The sequence below is a fragment of the Neopelma chrysocephalum genome, unplaced genomic scaffold (genome assembly GCF_003984885.1).
Source record: "Neopelma chrysocephalum unplaced genomic scaffold, ASM398488v2 Primary Assembly neopelma1_108, whole genome shotgun sequence".
NCBI classification, from domain to species: Eukaryota; Metazoa; Chordata; class Aves; order Passeriformes; family Pipridae; genus Neopelma; species Neopelma chrysocephalum.
Window position 1 is genome coordinate 3,313,459 of NW_020897773.1, and position 17,785 is coordinate 3,331,243.

The 17,785-nt window shown below is 36.4% G+C and overlaps 1 protein-coding gene across 38 annotated transcripts in view; it reads right to left on the reverse strand.

The window, feature by feature from the left end:
* The window catches only part of NRXN1 (neurexin 1), a 713,001-nt gene that overhangs the window by 90,497 nt on the left and 604,719 nt on the right, over positions 1–17,785 (reverse strand). For 14 of the 38 annotated variants that reach the window (XM_027696610.1, XM_027696590.1, XM_027696589.1 and 11 more), the window contains 2 exons: positions 8,046–8,135; positions 6,304–6,623 (listed from right to left, as the gene is read on the reverse strand). In XM_027696610.1, coding sequence (XP_027552411.1) covers positions 6,304–6,623; positions 8,046–8,135 — 410 coding nt within the window. Of the gene's footprint in view, positions 1–6,303; positions 6,624–8,045; positions 8,136–8,613; positions 8,650–17,785 lie in introns of all 38 variants that reach the window. The other 24 variants (XM_027696600.1, XM_027696599.1, XM_027696611.1 and 21 more) reach the window with 2 other exon arrangements.

Genomic DNA, 17,785 nt, shown 5'->3' on the forward strand with positions numbered 1-17,785 from the left:
TCAAAACCATTGACATAATATGGAAGCATTAATGAGTCTGAGAAACTTTTGGAAACCTCATTCTAAGCACACATACGCTTTGTTTTTCTTTTTAATCTTTGCTTTTTAAACACAAACCAGGGGGAAACCTGGCTCCATAATATGCAACAGGAGAACAGGACAGGCACCAGAACTGACACAATTTGGCTTCTCTGGGAGCCTAATGTCCTTGAAATCTTTGTGCCAAAAAGAGATTTGGCTGACTTGGTCAGGGGATTCAATATTTATTGAAAGGGACAGACAGACAACCATGAGATCACATAAGTCATACTTGAAAACAACAAACCAATGAGCCAATCCAACAGGCAAGTGCGTTGAATGCTGCTTTTCTAAAGCCACCCTATTTATACAACTTCAGCACTCCAGCTGAAGAGCCAATATTCAATATGCAAATATTTTGCAGGAGAACGGAAAAGTCAGATGTGATCAGGTAGTAAATATTAAAACAAAGATTGAGAATTTTAATGTTCGCTGTATCCTGTTGCCAATTTTGTAGAGAACTTGAGTGTCAGTTATGTTGACAATTATGTTTTAAAATAATTAAACAAATTATCAAAAAGCACTACAAGAAAATAAAAATGGTTAATGTGCTATTTTAAACAAAAACAAAGAAAAAGGGCATGGACCTCATGCATTTCTGTCAATCTGCAATTGAAACATGAGCACTTCACAACTACCATAGTTGCACAGAGATCCTACTGCAAGTGAGATTTGTCCTTAACACTCGAATTTCCCAGGATCTGTCACCTAATGAACACATAAGGGTGCTGAGCACTGTGATGCTGGAAGCTATGATATTCACTTTACACTAGTGAGGATCTGTTGCATCAAATACTTCTGATTTACCAGACCCCTGGGGAAGAGCATTGACTACTGGGGCTAATGAACTCTGGTCTAGTTTGTGTGACTGTCCAGAGAAAGAAGGTGAAGCAGTGTGGATCCATGGAAAGAACACAATGCCTGTGCACAGAAACAGGACATTGCAAACCATACAGTACATAATTTTAATCCAAAATGGGTGGAAAATATTCATCCTCCTATTAGTATTAACTGCACTGATTTAGTGATCGGTATGTCTCCATAAAATATGCTCCCATTTGCTATCCTGTGTGGAGGTCATGTATTCAACTACCATTCTTAAAACGGAACTCTTTTCATGGAAAACACCCCTGTTTTCTCAAATGCTTGTTTTTATTTGGCAGGTGAAGATGCTGAGCCAAGCCTGTCATTGTCCCTGCAACAATGAATACCATTTAAATACGCTGCTTCAATATGTGTAAAGAAACATAACCTTCACCTGATGTATGCCCTCTAAGGCAACTGACCAAATTTCAGTTCATTGATTTAATTCTGCTTGACCAAAAATCAGTGCCTATTGTTCCAAAACATGTAATCATCTCACAGTATATTGCAATTGCTGGTTAAGTGGCTTAGTGTTATTGATAAGAACTCACTCTGATGAGAACAAAGAGGATTGCCAGAATCCCTCATGGAAAATAAAAAAGCTATTTAGCACACAATTTTCAGAAACTGTTTCCAATGCATGAGAGCAGAGGGTGCTCTGTGGATGGGCTGTCATAATCAAATCCTTAGAAAGGGATGAGAAACGAGCATATTATTCTTGATTTACTATCACTTCATTTATGATTTCCAGTTAATACAGATTCACAAAGCCGTGCCAAAAAGATACTAAAGGCCTGATTGGGCTTTCCTAATTCAAGCAAAACCCATTCTCTAAGTCCTTTTGAAGCCTTTCAGACTTCTGCCAACTCTTGCAATTTTTATTGCAAGCCTTGCAGTACTCGATGTTTTGCTTAACATTCCAGCTCCTGGAGTTCTACAATTGTGAATCTTTATTTTCAGTTTTAAAAGATGTTTATCACCTTCATGACTGAATAGAAAAACTTGCAAATGAGACTTTTAAAAAGCATTAAAAACAAAAGAGAAAAAGAAGGAAGAACTTAACGGTATAATTTTGCTGAATAAAAAGGGTGATATTCTTAGACCAAATTCATGACTTCTGAGCTCCAGTGCATACTTATGGCTCACCAGAAGTTAGCAGCACATAGCTGCATATTTCACTTAACAGAAGTTCTGTTCTTGCAACACTTAAGTTTGGGGATTTCTTTTCATGCTCATAAAGGTATGTAAAATTTTGAGCCTCCTTCCATACAGTGTGGGGGAAACAAAGGACCTTTCCTGCAATCCTCTGTTCCCGTGCCAGTGGCCATGGCTTCCCTCAAGTGCCAAAGTGAGACATGAAGCAGAGAAAACCTCTCACTGACCATCCAATTGGTGCCAATTTGCACCAACTGCCTGACCAGGCAGCCCAGTCCTTAAATTGCCTGCTCCAGACTCTACTGTAAGCCATGTGGTGATCCTACAGGACAGCTGTAGCTGGGGGGCTGCTATCTGGAGAGCCTGGATAAAAAAAGCACAGGCAGTAAACTTTCCCTCCTACAATAGGTGCAAATCCACATGTTGCTTTTTAACACTGAAACAACACAGTGCTTTCTTTATTTCCCTCTTCCTCTCACCTCCTGATTTCCTCTTCTTTTTTTTCCCCTCCCTGATACCTTTTGTTTATCCTGTAAGATGCTAGAGGCAGGGACTTTCACCTCCTATGTGTTTACACAGTGCTTTGCTTGAAGACTGACAGCTAGAGATGCCATTATAATCAAAGGTGGAGTAAAGGGGAGGATTTTAAGGCACTAAGGAAAATGAGGCATTCACCTACCATCGACATTCAATAAGCTTTGAATACCTTTCTCCCCTTTGAAAAATTTGCATTTCCAAATGCTATAATTGTCTGTAATCACCAAAATATTCAGTGTTAAAATATGACACAGTGTCCAAGGAGGGAAATCTTTCATTTAGAGCAGAGTCACTAACAAAAAGCTTTTTTTTCTTAGAAGCATTAAGACCTCATTTGTCTAAAATCATGCACAACAGCATTCAACACACTTTCTGGAAGTCCCATGTATATGTTGTATCATATATTGCAATTGTTAGATATCTGTGAAGAAGCATGCACTCTGTCAATTACACATTGTAGGTTTTTTAAAAGAACATTTCCTATAAATAAAGACTTCAATGATCTTCTTTAACTATTGTAATATTAATTGAATTCAATACCTCATCAAATGGAGCAAACAATCTCCGACTGATTAGATCATATGCTTATATTCTATTTCAAACCTGCACTGGTTTGCAGTAATGTAAGGGTTTTTTATTAGCAATTGCTGTTCAGCTGCATATTTTCTTCAGTAACCTAATTAATGCTAGAAATGTAACTTTTCTTCTTGTGCATTACAGTATGTCAATGTAATTGGCACTCCTGCAGAGGTTACGGTATGTCAATGTAGTTGACACTCTTGTAGAGGTTATATATAAGTAAAAATCGGGGGGGGAAAGTAAAGGACAAAAATGAAAGGGAATGAAGAAATTAGAAGTAGATTTTTCATGAGATGGTAAGTGCCTTCATCTCCAGTGACACCAAGATGGAAAGTCATTACTCAGCACCCTGCAGGACAGACCCGTGGGAGTCCTATGGGTCACTAGCTCAGAAATTATTACATGCAGGTAGAATAAGAACTCAGGCATTAATGAAGAGAAAAAATTATGTCCTTAATTTGAGTCAGGAGCTTCCTAGGTCTTTGTAGCATGAATAGTTTTGCAGACAAAATTCAGCTCTGACTTTGGGCTGTTATCAATCTCCTTAAATCAAATCATAGGCCTGACTGCAAACTGTGTTCCAGTACAGTCCCTGACTAATTATTTGTATAGTCATAATGACAACAGAGATTCTACCAGGCAGGACATTGAGGCATAGCTGAAGTCAAGAAGGGCTCAGTTATATACTCAGGATGCCATGGGCTGTAGTGATGTTACTATCAAATGCTTTCCTCAGAAATGTTGATTTCAGGCTCACAGAGTTTCCCATGGGCTACATGAGGGACTTGTGCCACCAGGCTAACAGGTGGGAAAGGCTGATCAAAACCTTCACCTTTAGAACATGTTTTGGTGAGTTGCTGTGCAGCTCTGGATGCTCCTGGAGCCTGCTGGAAGCTCATGATGGTGGAATATCAAAGAGTAAATGCTCATGGTATCTTGGTATAGCTACTACAGCCAGAAAGGGAGGAGCAAATGGCACAGCTGCGTTGAGGTCACTCAGCTCCAGTGGCAGCAAGGTGCTCTAAAAAACTTAGATGCTCTGATAGAGTTGATAAGGGCCTCATCTTATTTTAGGTACCACAGTCTAGAAACAATACATCTTTGGAAGATCATTTTGCCTAACTGTCTGTTTCTCCTCTTCAGAAAAATTTACACCTCACCGTAGTTGTTAGCTTAAGAAAATTTTCTTCCAAAAATAAGCCACTGGAACACCTCAAAAAGAAAAATCTTAGTGCCAAACATGCAAATAGTGCATAAATCATACTGGGGAATATTCCCAGAAATTGAGGCCAACTGGCAAAGCAACTATACCAGTAAACTCCCACTGCCTACAAATTGTGCAAGGTGCCAACTGGGAATGGTCCCTGTGACATTCTACCTGTCAAATTGTGCCAGGAATTTACCTGAGAGAGTGGCTCTCAGGTAAAAAAGAGCACACAAAAGTGTGCTATGAACTGATAGAACAGTTTAACTTAGTTTAATTTTAATTTAGTAACATTAATTTAGCCCAAATTCTTCCACACTGCGAGGGTGTCCTTGCACTTTCACATGCAGATCTTCCTCTTGGTAAATTTGATGAAGTCTTAGATTTTTCTGCTACAAAATACTGAAATCAAACTAGTTGGCTAATACAGTGTGATATACTATTTAAAACAGAATTAATAACAAAGAAAATTTATTTCCTATTTAATAAAAACACTGCAGCTTATTACAGTAATCATTAAAAAACCTGCAACCTGCAAGTCAAAGTGATTTTTTTAAAGGCTCACTTTTAACTTAAATATACTGTTTCAGTTTGTTAAATAAAAATTTTTACTTTTATTTAACTGTAGTTTTTGGTCTATAGTATAAAGCATAAAAAGGTACTACAGACAGAAAAGCTGAAGTGCCAAGTTTGATGCCCTGATCAAATTCAACCTCCGGTTTGAGTTTTTACGCAGAAAACAAGCAACTTGACCTCAGCCTATGAGTCTAATCAGCATGTTCTCCTCCATTCTTGAGAAAATTAACCTCATTCATCACATCATGCTCCTGCTCATGATGCTTTCTCTGTTCCTTGTCCTACTTCTGGATCTCAGGAGTGTAGCTGTCATGGCTTGATGGCACAGTGGGCACACAAGCAAGCATGTGAACCAAATGAACATAAGAAAAGCTTTTAGAATTGTTCCTTTTGTTTTGGTTTGGGTTTTTGTGGATTTTTTTTGTGGTTTGTTTTTTGTTTTTTTTCTTTTGAAGACAGAATAAATGTAAAAAAATATTCTCCACCACAGAAATGTCTTGATAAGTTTTAGGTTTTTAAAGCACAATGCTTTTACTCAGGGTATCCCCAAGATGAAGGTACTTAATTCACTCACCTGTTTTTCCCCCTCCTTTTCCCAATAATTAAATTCCCCCACATATTATACAGAGATCCTGACAAAACCTGAAAGCAACTAAATGTATCACTACATTCATGAGATGCAAATGACCTCAACAAACAGTAATGAACAGTCTCTGACTTGGAGCCTGAGTCTCCCATGGTGCAGAGAGCTCTTAATTCCCTCTGCTGCCACTGCTTCTTTTAAGGAATTCTGCCAGAGAAGATGATCAATCGTGGGACTTAAAGAAAGTGCTAATTCCCTCTTTTCCAGCTTCTTACAACTTTTTGTCTTCACACCTCCTTCCTGTTCTCTCTTAAAACTGGGTCTCTTTTCTCTATCTCATGGATAAAGTCATCACTCCATTTCATTATCTCTAATTCCAGACATCCTGCATTCCTACACTGAAAGTAATCGATGTAAGCCATCAGAGGAAGAAAGAATATTTAAAAATATGCAGCACTATGAAGATGGATGACAGGGCAATAAAACTCAGCACAAGAACAATCTGAACTGGTAAGTTTGCCTAATTTAGAAGAACAGCAAAGTCTTTACTTTCCCTCTAAATGCTGATCAACATCACATCCATGAGCCATGTATGGTACAGAACTTTTAATTGTAATTAATGCATTTCTTCAACAGGAACAATTTCATCTGCAGCATGACAGTGATATAGGAAGCCACATTCCCCAAGATGGGAACATATTCGCAAAAGGTGAGGAAGTGGACTAACCTGACCAATCGGTTCTTTTGTCGGGGCCTTTCCTCTTCTAGCAGTGCTCGTGGCCAAAGTGGTGGTTGTTTCCATGACTGACGTGGACATCTCAGACTGCATCGCTGTGGCTGTGGACTCGGTTGTCATAGAGGAAGGCACTTCACCAACAAGTCTCACATTTCCTTCTATCACGATGTTGGCATCATTTTCTGCTGCCATATTCAGAACTTTCAAGCCATTGTAGTAAAGACCAGAGAGCTGGCCTTGGAAAGGGTGGCCACGTTCCTTGCCTCCAATTTTTATGGTTGCTTGGCTATTGAAGATTGTGAGCTGACGCCCTGTGAAGATAATATTATATACATGCAAATATGTTGACTGTGAACACTATACTCTACACGAGTGATAACAGATTGTCATGGGGTGAAAAATGAGAGCAATAAACTATAAGAAAAGGATTTGACTCATAATTCATTGCTTTTTAATGAGGTGTCCATGAAATGCATAAATTTTGAAAGCATTTTTGTGTTTGTTAATTTACAACTTTTTGGGATTTACATGTTTTTTGCTAAAAGGCCAATCAAATATACTTGCAAAGGTGTTTAGCACTACATGTGATACCCCTCTCCCTGAAAGCAGTGTTAACCTTTTGGTGCGTCTCAAGAATGCCAGGTTTCTAATTCCTTAAGATAACTTTTTCTTCAAGTCTGCCAACATTTAAAAGTTTTTGTTTGTTTTTTTTTTCCCACGCAATGCAGCATAGAGCCTATAGCTTTATGTACATGTGAGTTTATGTATGTATAGACATATACAAATATGTATATACACACAGACAAAGTTTATATATATGCCAACAAGTCATTAGGTCAAGTAAATTTTAAGGAATTTATGTAGTAATCTGTCACATCTCTATATAAGTGAATATTTACATTTTTAATTGTTTCCTTTTCATATTTAAATGTTTATTTTCCTTCAACATACACACTGAAAAGAAACACATGGTTCACTGAGTATCTCAGAGGCAGATTCAAAAATAGATGTCTGATTGGCTTTCAGCAAGGCTATCAATTAAAATAAAAGATTTTAGATGTAAAAGCGGCTTCAGAAATGATACACATACCGATGGAGAAATCATGGCACATTTCCATTAAACAGAGAAATCCTCAGCAACAGTACCACTCTTAGTAAATAGAATAGTCACTTTAGCAGATTGGTTTCTGCTCACAAAAAGCATGCACACAACTTTAAGTTCTGTTTTAATTAGTGTTTGTTCCAAAATCCCCTTAGAAAGTTGCAAACGTTAAAGGGACTTCATTTTGATTGGCAATTCATATTGCCCACTATTTAAGATACCTACAGTTTAAACAAATTTTTTTTCAGGACCATAATGAAGATCATAACTACACATATTTTTAGTTAATAATTTAGATGCTGGAACATGTAATATAATCTATGAATGATTTATAATTTTTGGTTAATGTTTGCTATGAGTACCTTCATAGATTGAGTTAGTGGATTATATTTAACAGTCCCTTTAACCTGTAGTTAACAGTGTAAGATTATTAAACAGCTGGTACTTCTAGAAATGTATAGAAATTATTATACAAGGTATGCAAATATTACTCTATATTTTACTTTTTAAAATTTGTTTTAATTTAGTTTTACTGAAATTTATTTTTTATGTTTATTAGTGTTACAATGAAGTACTACTTGGTTATGTTCAAATTATTTTTTTATTTGAAGTTTTAATCAATGTTTTTTACCTTTGTCGAGTAGCCATTCATCAACTACTCGACCAAGTCGATATGGAATTCGCTGTCTAGCAATCGCCAGGCGCTCGTTATCATTGTTTCCTTTAAAGTTTAAAGAGACATTTCATTGGTTAAAATCTGTAAGGTCAAAGGTTAAAAGTTAATACTTAAATCTTGAGCTATACAGTTGCCACATGATTTTTTGAAATTTGGAATTTTAAAAAGTGCTACCTAGAACATTTCATGTTTCAGACTTTTCATTCATTCATTTATTTTATTTTAGCAAACAAAATTATTCCTATGTTAATTGAAAATTAGAAATCTGCATTTGAGCTAGGTTATTAAACTTATGTTATAGACAGACCCAAAAAAACAAATTTAAACATCATCGAATGGCTTTACAAAAAAATGATAGTTGACCTCAGGGTTTTGTCTTTTTTGATGTTTCTTATTAACTAGTTAAACATGTTCAGGTGAAACAGGTTTAAGTTTTCAAAAGACATCCAACCTCTCACTCCAGGTTAGTCATTTAAAGAAGAAGAAGAACAAAACTGTTAATCACCATCTAAGGCACACTTACTTCTGCTGTCTAGTAATAGTCCTGCTGTACTTATTCCTAAGCAGAAAAAAAAATACATACTTCTTTGCTTCATTTAAATAAAAACCGGAGATTCAAATATATGGTACAGAACAGAGCAGTGTATTCACAGTTTATACGTTCTCTTAGGACTCATTCACAATGTCTTGAAGGAACACCAAGGCTTTGACAAAAGTGACTTCTGAAAGGAAGCCTGGTTCTGAAACATGCATGTGCTTGAAAATTTAGCAAGAAGCCATCTGTAGTGAGGTTTCATAAATTAAGAACTAACCAGAACTCGGCAATGCAAAGGGCAAACTTGTCATATTGGCAAACTATATCTATTTTCAGTCTGTGCAGAGATCTTTGATTTCTTTAACTAAAACAGTGAGATAAAATAATGCTGGTACGGTCAGATAAATAGCAGATGAGGAATAATTAGCAAAATTATTTAAATATTTATTTGTAATTATAGTTTTTTCTTTCGATGTATGATCCCTCAGAAAATCTTGTCTAGGAGAATGGCAAACCTAAAGACTTCCTTCAATGTATAGGCTATTAGTAGAGTTTTAGACCAACAATACCTTTTTCTTTCATTGTATTGGTTCATATTAGTAAAGAATCTGAGAGGTAAGAAGAGCCAAACGAGTAAAAAACAGTCATTCATAATTCATGTCCAAATCCAAAGTCAATCTTATTATTATTGTCTTTGACTTCAAAACCCACCAAATCAACCAATGAATCAAGTCCTGTATCTGCAGTGGAAATGTAAGCACACGATGCAGTAAGCCCACATAATGTTCAGAAAGATATGTTCTTGATCTAGAAGGATCCTACTGCTAATTATCAAATGAAAATATTATAGAAATTCAGGAGATCAATGTTCTAGTTTGACAGACAATTACAAGTCATAACAGGCTTGCAGTGTAATAGCCCCCAAAATTGCAAAAGAAACACCTTCTGTGACAAAAACCATGGTGGTTTTATGCAGATTCTTATTCTGCAGTGGCATGAAGTGCTATTTGCCATGTTTCATGCAGCCCTCATTTGGTTTAGCATGGACATAATTCACTATGCCAGAAGCAGACCTATTTTCTTTTGAGAGGATGGCTTTTTCCTATTCACTTTCCAATACAGAATCATAAAATGGTTTGGGTTGGAAGGGATGTTTGAAGACCATTTAGTCCAATCCCCTTGACATAGGTAAAGACATCTTTCACTAGATCAGGTTGCTCAAAGCCCATTCAACCTGACCTTGAACCCTTCCAATGCTGGAGGATCCATAACTTCTTTGGATGACCACAGAAGATGGTTACACAACTTCTCTGGCTAAATATGCTATGTGAACTTCTATATGTATGTCAGTATTAAAAAGTGCATGGATGTGTGTGTGTATGTGTATATATGCAAATATAAAATATATACATTTTTCTCATATGTACATTTTCCTCTATTCCCAACTTTCAAAAACATTTTCTGTAAAGTAACATTTTACTGAAACTTTCCCTTCCCTATTTCTCCTAGAAACTGAAAATTTAGAATAAAACACTTCCAAACACAACTACTGTGACGATGTGAGAATACAGAAAGTTTAATTTTTTTCCCTGTTGTGATCTTTCAAATTACTTCCCTTCATCCAGGGTTCCTTCTCTTATAAAAATCTTTTTGTGACTAAGTAGAAATTTGAGAAGTACAAGTAAAAACATAAGAAATGTCATATGACCAACATAGGAACAAAAATAAATGGTATGATTCTCCATGTTTCTGTTCTGGATTTGTATCTTCAATTAAAATATGTACATATATATGTACACCTAAACCAATGAGTTAATAATTTATTTTCTCTGACAGCAGTTACTTTTAACACATTTAGCTTTTCAATAAGATGTTTCTACAATTTTTATTGAGGCATTATCAGTTGAGTCACTGAGTGAATGTCCTATTTCCAAAAGGTTTCCTTAACTTAAAACAAATGAATCATAAGATTTAGTTGCGGTTGGGTACTTTTTTTTTTTTTGGTAATCTATATTTAAAAAAATTAAAATTGGTGGAGTGGGTGAGATTCTTCTATTGCATTTATAAGAAAAAGGCTAAGTTGTCCAGAAGAGGTTTGTGGGAATAAGGAATCCACTAACATAATGGAAAAAATCCCATAGATGGACGTCATCATTCACTCATCAACACACTCATCATTCACACACTGTCACTCACTGGATGCCTTTCCTGAACAAATGCTCTCTAGAACTCAGAGGAACAGTTATGTCAAAGTGAAACACTGTTCACAACTGTGTATATTGGGAAGGCATTAAACTATGTTGTTATTCAACCAGCAGGTGTAAATCAGGTGTATTTGGTAGAGGGACCCTCTGCAGTCACCAGACCGGATCCATAATGCTCTTGCACCTCTCTACTGTAATTCCATTAATAACATGGGATTTATCCTAGACAAGGTTTATTGCTGCCTCCACTGTTACTACGTGGCAGCTGCTCCAGAACATCTCTATGGTAATTGTGGAAACTCCTCTGTGAATTAACAGCATAAATTTAGTCTTGGCCAGCTTATACATTTCTTTGAATTATTTCATTAAAACATACAGTATGTATGTTTTTTGAGAATATTGCACCCTATTATAATGTGATTCTATCAATAAATTATGTTTTATACTAACTGCAGCAGCCTTTCACCACTGGGAGCAAAATTTAAATGAAAAGCAAGGAAATAACAATTTGATTTGTAAAGGTCACACAAAAAAATAATTGCTGATTACATTAGCCCATTCCTCATCAGAGGAAAACTGCATATCAATTTGACACTATTACATTAGCTTAAATTCTTCTAGTGTATAATATAAATGGAAGGGCTAGGGGGAAATGGTGTGGAACTTATCCAGATTTAGTTTCAAGGAGAACAAATAGGTTTCGTAACGATGAAAGTAGTAGACACATAAGTAACTTTACAACTACATTAAAAAAATTTATATGTAGCATTGAAAATAACAGAAACAACATTAAAAGCAACAAATATCCTATTAATACATCATGAAAAACAAGTATTTTTTCAATAATTGCTGCTTCTCAAACAGTTGGTTTGGGTCATACACTCAGTTTCAATGAATCTAGATAGCCCCACTGAATTCAGTAAAACTGTGTGCATTTCCTTCATTTTATAATCTCATCCCCAGTAGAGAAATCATAAATACCACAGTTTGTTTTTCTCAGGAGTATTCAGTGCACGTTTTTCTACCTTTCTTTATTTATGCTTGTTTTTTACCAATATGGTGAACCACGAGGAACTTCTTCGGTAAACACAATTCCAGGAAGGTTAATAAATTTTTTCATACTCTAAATAAACCTGTGGCTTTGAGATTTTATTTCTGTCACCCATCTGAAAGATTAAGTGCCCTGGCAGGGATCCTTTCAACCGTAATTCATAAAAAACAACCAATATGCCTAAACTTTAATTGTAGACAGCCATGTGACTATCCAGCACCACTCTTGGTTATATGGCTAAGATTTCTTTGATTAAAAAAGCTGTGTAGAAATGATTCACTCAGGATGTGCACCATGACATTGTCCAACCTGATTGAATTTTAGCTGGTTTCATTCTTCTGCCAAATAGATAATATTTTGTCACAACAGACTGTTAATTTTGTACTGGTAGAAAGTCTTCAAGGGAATAACAATAATTCTAAAGAATCAAGGCAGGCAGAGAGGAGAAGCAAAGGTCAAATCTTTGAGTCACAGCTAAATCTTGTGTCACGATTGAGAAGAAACAGTCAAAAAAAAAACTTTAATCATACTTTTATATCTATAGGTCAGCTGGGACAAACCAACTATGTGAACTTCACTAATATGTATTTTATCCCTGCTGATTTATTATATTGTCAGGGCTGGAGTGTAATTCTATTTTGTGCTCTGAAATAAAGGTGTCAGTTATTGATGTGAAATAGCAGCATCCTTGAAAGAGAATAAGTAAGAAGGTTGAAAACTGAGAGTCTGTGAAGAACAACCTAGACTAGAGAATATTTTCTTTGAAATAAACCCTTTAGCAGAATACAAATTCGCATGGTTAGTCCCAGTGATCTGTTAGGGAAATAAATAACAAAATGATGAAACCCAGGTCTATCTCCGTTTATAAACTACCCTCTCCCTAGTTTTGTTCATCATGATCTTGACACTGCTATTTCTGAATATCGGAAATCCTGAATATATCTGCAAGAGGAAGACAGAGACCCATATCATTCCTCCAGATGTGGTTAGGGATGAACCCTGACTGAAGTGTCACCTGCATGGCATGAGAGGGAGCCACAGCAGCTCCGTGATACAGGGGCAAACAGTTCACATACCATCTCATATGGCCAGGCTAGAATAATCTCAGTAATGGCCCATACTAAAGTTTTGAATCATCTATTACTATTACTGTGCACACATGTAATAGTGTGCTTGAGACTGGCTGAAGAGAAGAGGAGAAGTCCAGGTTCACCTCAGGAAATCACTGCGTTTGTGGGGGACACTGCTTTGACCTATATTTTTGCTGAGTGCTTACAGATTTGTCTATGTGGTGTTTGATCCAGGAATGAGCTCTAGATGGATCAGATAAAGCCATGTGATTTTTTCTGTTGCTAAAAGGTGTCAGCTCTGCTTGTTACAATGTGTAGATGAGGTGGTGGGAGAGATAGAGGAGCATACAGTGGCGAGCCTCGGAAACTATTGTACAAGGAGTTACCTATCCAGAAGGCTGATTTGGGCCTCCTCCAGTGTTCAGAGGGAAGCTACACACACTGTTGCAACATATGAACATTTTGAACAAACCTTACCATCAGCTTGGTGAGGAGATAAAAGCGCAAAGAAACTCTCAAGTTACAGAAAGAACCTGTAGCAAATAAGTAAGAGTGCAGCTCTTCAATGCCTTACCTTTTCCAGAAAATTTAACCTATAAAGAGAGAAACCACCATGAGGTATAACTTCTCCAAACTTTGAAGTCGTCAAGTCTGGCAAGTTTATATTAAGTGACCATAATATAATATGACCCTTTTCACCCTACAGAAACTCCCAAATTCCTTATAATGAATTTTAAGCATCCAAAGACACTATTTTCTCCCAGAACAACCGATAGCAGTCTTCACAGCAGAGTAAAATCTCTCACTGGTGGCTTATAAAATTGCTAAAAACAAAGCAAAACTCAGGTTGCTCTACAGAATAATACAGTTATCACATTTGTTGAAAGATGAATGTGTAAGTTGATTCCCATTCCACTTATCCTACAGACTGTACCAAAACTTCCTGTATTCACCTGTAAGCTCCTTGTTTCATACTTGCGTACTAAACAAACTAAGTAATAGTTTTACAACTTTCTACAGGATGAGACTGAGAACTCATTAACCTCTCAGGGAGAGCTGAACCATCACTTCAAATCAACTGCTTTCTGCCCTGTTTTGTTTCTTGTTATTTTGCACTGGATTAATTAGTAATTAAATGAAGAATATGCTGTTCCTGCTTCTTACTTCCTCACTATAATGCAGTACCTGCCTGAGTTTGTGCAGTGCTGGATCACTTACTTTGAGAAATTGGTGTATTGTATCAAAAACAAGCAAGAGAAGATGAAAAGCAACAAGAAGCAGATAAAAAAAACATAAGACCTCTCTGATAAATTAAAGGTCATATTTTGTTACCAGGAGTTTTAAAAAGATCCTTTGTGTACTGCCTGTGCAGTATTTAAGGAGCTAATATTGTATGACTGCTGCTAAAATAGGCAGGAAAATTGATAGAAATCATTAAAGAGGAAGATTAAAGTATAAAAAATGAATTGTTATAAGTACAGTACCATGCCCCACATCACTCCAAGAGTGACATTTTGCAGATCTCCAAGGTAAAAGGACTCTGAACTGTTTCTAAATCATAATGTCACAGCATTTAACGTTACTTTTCCTATAGAAATTTAACCAGAAGTTGACTATAAGCAGTTTCTTATTCAATAGATTTTCAACAGCTGGAAAATGGATGATATTTCAACCATATTGCATCTAAAATTAGCTAGATCTGAGATAGCAACTACTGAATGTGTTCTACTGACTTTTGCCCAGGTAGCAATCTGGATGATCTTCATTTCATGTTAGCAAAGAAGTGCTATATAGAATGTCTCTTGACAGAAATAATACATTATATAAATGAACAATGGCAAATGGGAAGCACTGTGCTCAGCTGTCATTTTAAATTCCTGTTGGGCTGTAATGTCATGAGTATCCAGTATTCAGGTAGAAGTCATCAATAAGAAAGGTCTTATTAACTGTGTGGTAAGCCTCCCAATTAAGTTTAATCACTCTGTAAGTTCTGATGTCGGAATAGGACAAACTGTCAAAAGGTCATTGCTCATATCACTGCATTTTATTGCAGTCAGTGAAAGGCTTTGGGAAAATCTAACTATTTTTCCCTTATGTCATTTATGGACATTTTGCAACATGAAAAGTTATCTGAAACAATTTAAAAAATCTTCTGGGGTTAAATTCTGCTCTTGCTTTTGTGGTTGACAAGAGAAAACAGAGTATTGGCCTTCAGTTGTGATCATCAAAGCTACAGCAATTGGGCAGCTCTAGCAGACTGTTCAAAGGCAATGCAGGTGCAGTTAAGATAATGTCATGCTCATCACATGACCAAATTCATAAAAAAGGTAAGAAATCCAAAGCAGTCAGCATCAACCCTCATCAACAGCACACAAACTAACTTGACTGCAACTGTGAATTTTAAAAATGTTGAGTTTCATGTTCTTTCACAAAGCATGAAAATGCCAGAGTTAACCCCCCACTCTGTCCTAAAGTCCTGGACAATACAGGTAGTTGGTCACACTCACTGCATCTGCCCAGGCTGTGTCAGCTTGTTCTCCTAGGGACAAGCACGATTACACGCAAGCCTTTGGAAACAAATGGAAACAAAACTGAGGTCATTATTTGGACAAGCCTTTGCCAAGCAGAAGAAACCAAATGTGCCCATACAGATAGAAAATGGCATTTAAGAGATAAAAATCTGTTCTATGTCAGCAGTGCAGTCAAAAAAAAAAGTAGCCCTTGGCCAAAGTGAGCTCCAGACATTCAATTCTGTCTAAAAGTGGCATTTCAATTTGTGTATTTAAGCCTTGCAGACATTTTACTATAAAACAATAATCTATTTCAAATGGAAAGGTTTAAACTTGTACATATAGGGGTTTTTCAATGCTTTTGGCAAGACATAGAAACAGAAACTGTAAATATTAGAAACAGATGCTCACTGAGATAAAAGCAGAGGAGTGCTTTAGGACTGAAGAACTATAACAAGCAGTCCACCGTGCAATGGCATAATGGCCGTGGGTGGACTCCCAGCAGTGATTTAATTTTTTTCTCTTAGAAGTTGAAATAAACTCATTCCCTATTTATAAATTTAAAAAAAAAAAGTTTCACTAATATTTCCCCTTTAAATTAATCTGTGTTATGTAACATTACGCTATAACATTTTATGAAATGCAGCTTATTTTTTTAAATCTGCAAAGCATTTCCAAATAGCGAAGTATTTTCCCCTTGTCATTATGTTTGTGGTTGTTTACTTTGGCTGAACACCAGGTATCTACGGAGTCTGCGCCCAGTTCCCCAGGGAGAAAGGGAAGGTGGGGGGAAGGGAAAAAGAGGAAAACAAAACGAAACTACTCCAGGGCTGCTAAGGAAAATTCTTTATATTTACACGAAGATAGAAAAAAAACTATAAGCAATATGCATACAAAGAAGAACTAAAAATAAAGATACTTCCCACACAATCGACGCCTTTCTTCCCCCCAAAGGAACTGACCCGAAAACCACTTCGCTCAGGGCCCGGAAGAGAAGAGAGAGAGTTCTCTTCCTTCCGTCTGTTTATACATATGGGCTGATACAATGTGGTATGGAATATCCTGTTCCTTCTGGGGAAAAGGAAGTGTCATTTAACTACACAAAGCCACTACAATCTTTTACCTCATTTTTTTGTGCAGTATAACTTAGAATACTGAGAAATGTTGTGAAATATCTAATTTTGTTTTGAAATTATGATTTTAAAGAGAATTGAAAACTGCATTGCTCAAATCCTCTGGATTTCTATGTTCAAAACTCTTCTATAGTTCCCTTCTGGTATGATTCAGGAAGTTCTCAAAGAAGGGAAGATAAAGTTACACTAAAGCATTTATCACTCTCCTGAAGTCTGTGCTTCATGACTCCTTGTATTCTCTAAAAATGGGAGAAAGACCCACTGCTGAGTAAAGGGGGAATAGGTGGGGGAAAGGCTGTCAGTGTTGTCACAAACCACTCTCATGTAAAGTCCATTTCAGTGCATCCTATTCTGTAAAAGTCCTTAAAGGCACATTGACCACAGAAGCAATTCTTGAGTGCCTTACTAAATCATGACCTGAAAATGTCTTTGAAGCTACAGGTCTCTTCTTGGATGTTTTCAGATGACAGATGGTGTCAAGGTAGCCTTGGGCAACTGGAAGAGAAAGCCACTGACTCCAGTGCCAGACCTAACACATATGGATCTGACCTGCACCAGCTAAATCAAGATATCCCAATTCATTAAGCTCTTTCCCAGAACACACTTTCATATGAGGAGCTGCCCTGTTTTAAAGTTAACAAGGCACATTTTGGATGGGCAGTGCAAAACTGGCAGCTAACTTTCATGTAGGTCTAGATTTATTGGCCTGATTTTCAGAGTAAATCCGAGTTGAAACACCAGAATGAAAAAAACAATCAATATTGAACTATTTAAGCATATATGAATTTGCAAGGAAATATGTAATCACTAGTCAACTGTCAATATATTTAATTTTTCATTTTATTTTACAACAATCCATTTGCTGATGCAATATCCAAAAAGTAGACTTGACTTCTACTTTGAAACACTTGTGAAATGTTAAATGGGAAAAAGAACAACTTTTGAAAGAAAATAGCTCTGCTAGCACAATTTACACATCTACTTTTTTCTCAGGAAACCACTTGACCTTTTAAAAACATACTGAAACCCACTATGTTGAAATTAAATAAGGATATTATCTTTCCAGCTTTATGAACTCTTGTAACTTCTCTAACACGAAGCGCTAATGCATTATTAAAATATAATGTAATATGCTATTTAAATTATTTTTATTTCTAAATGATGGTTCTGGGAAAGGTGAAGTATTAAATAA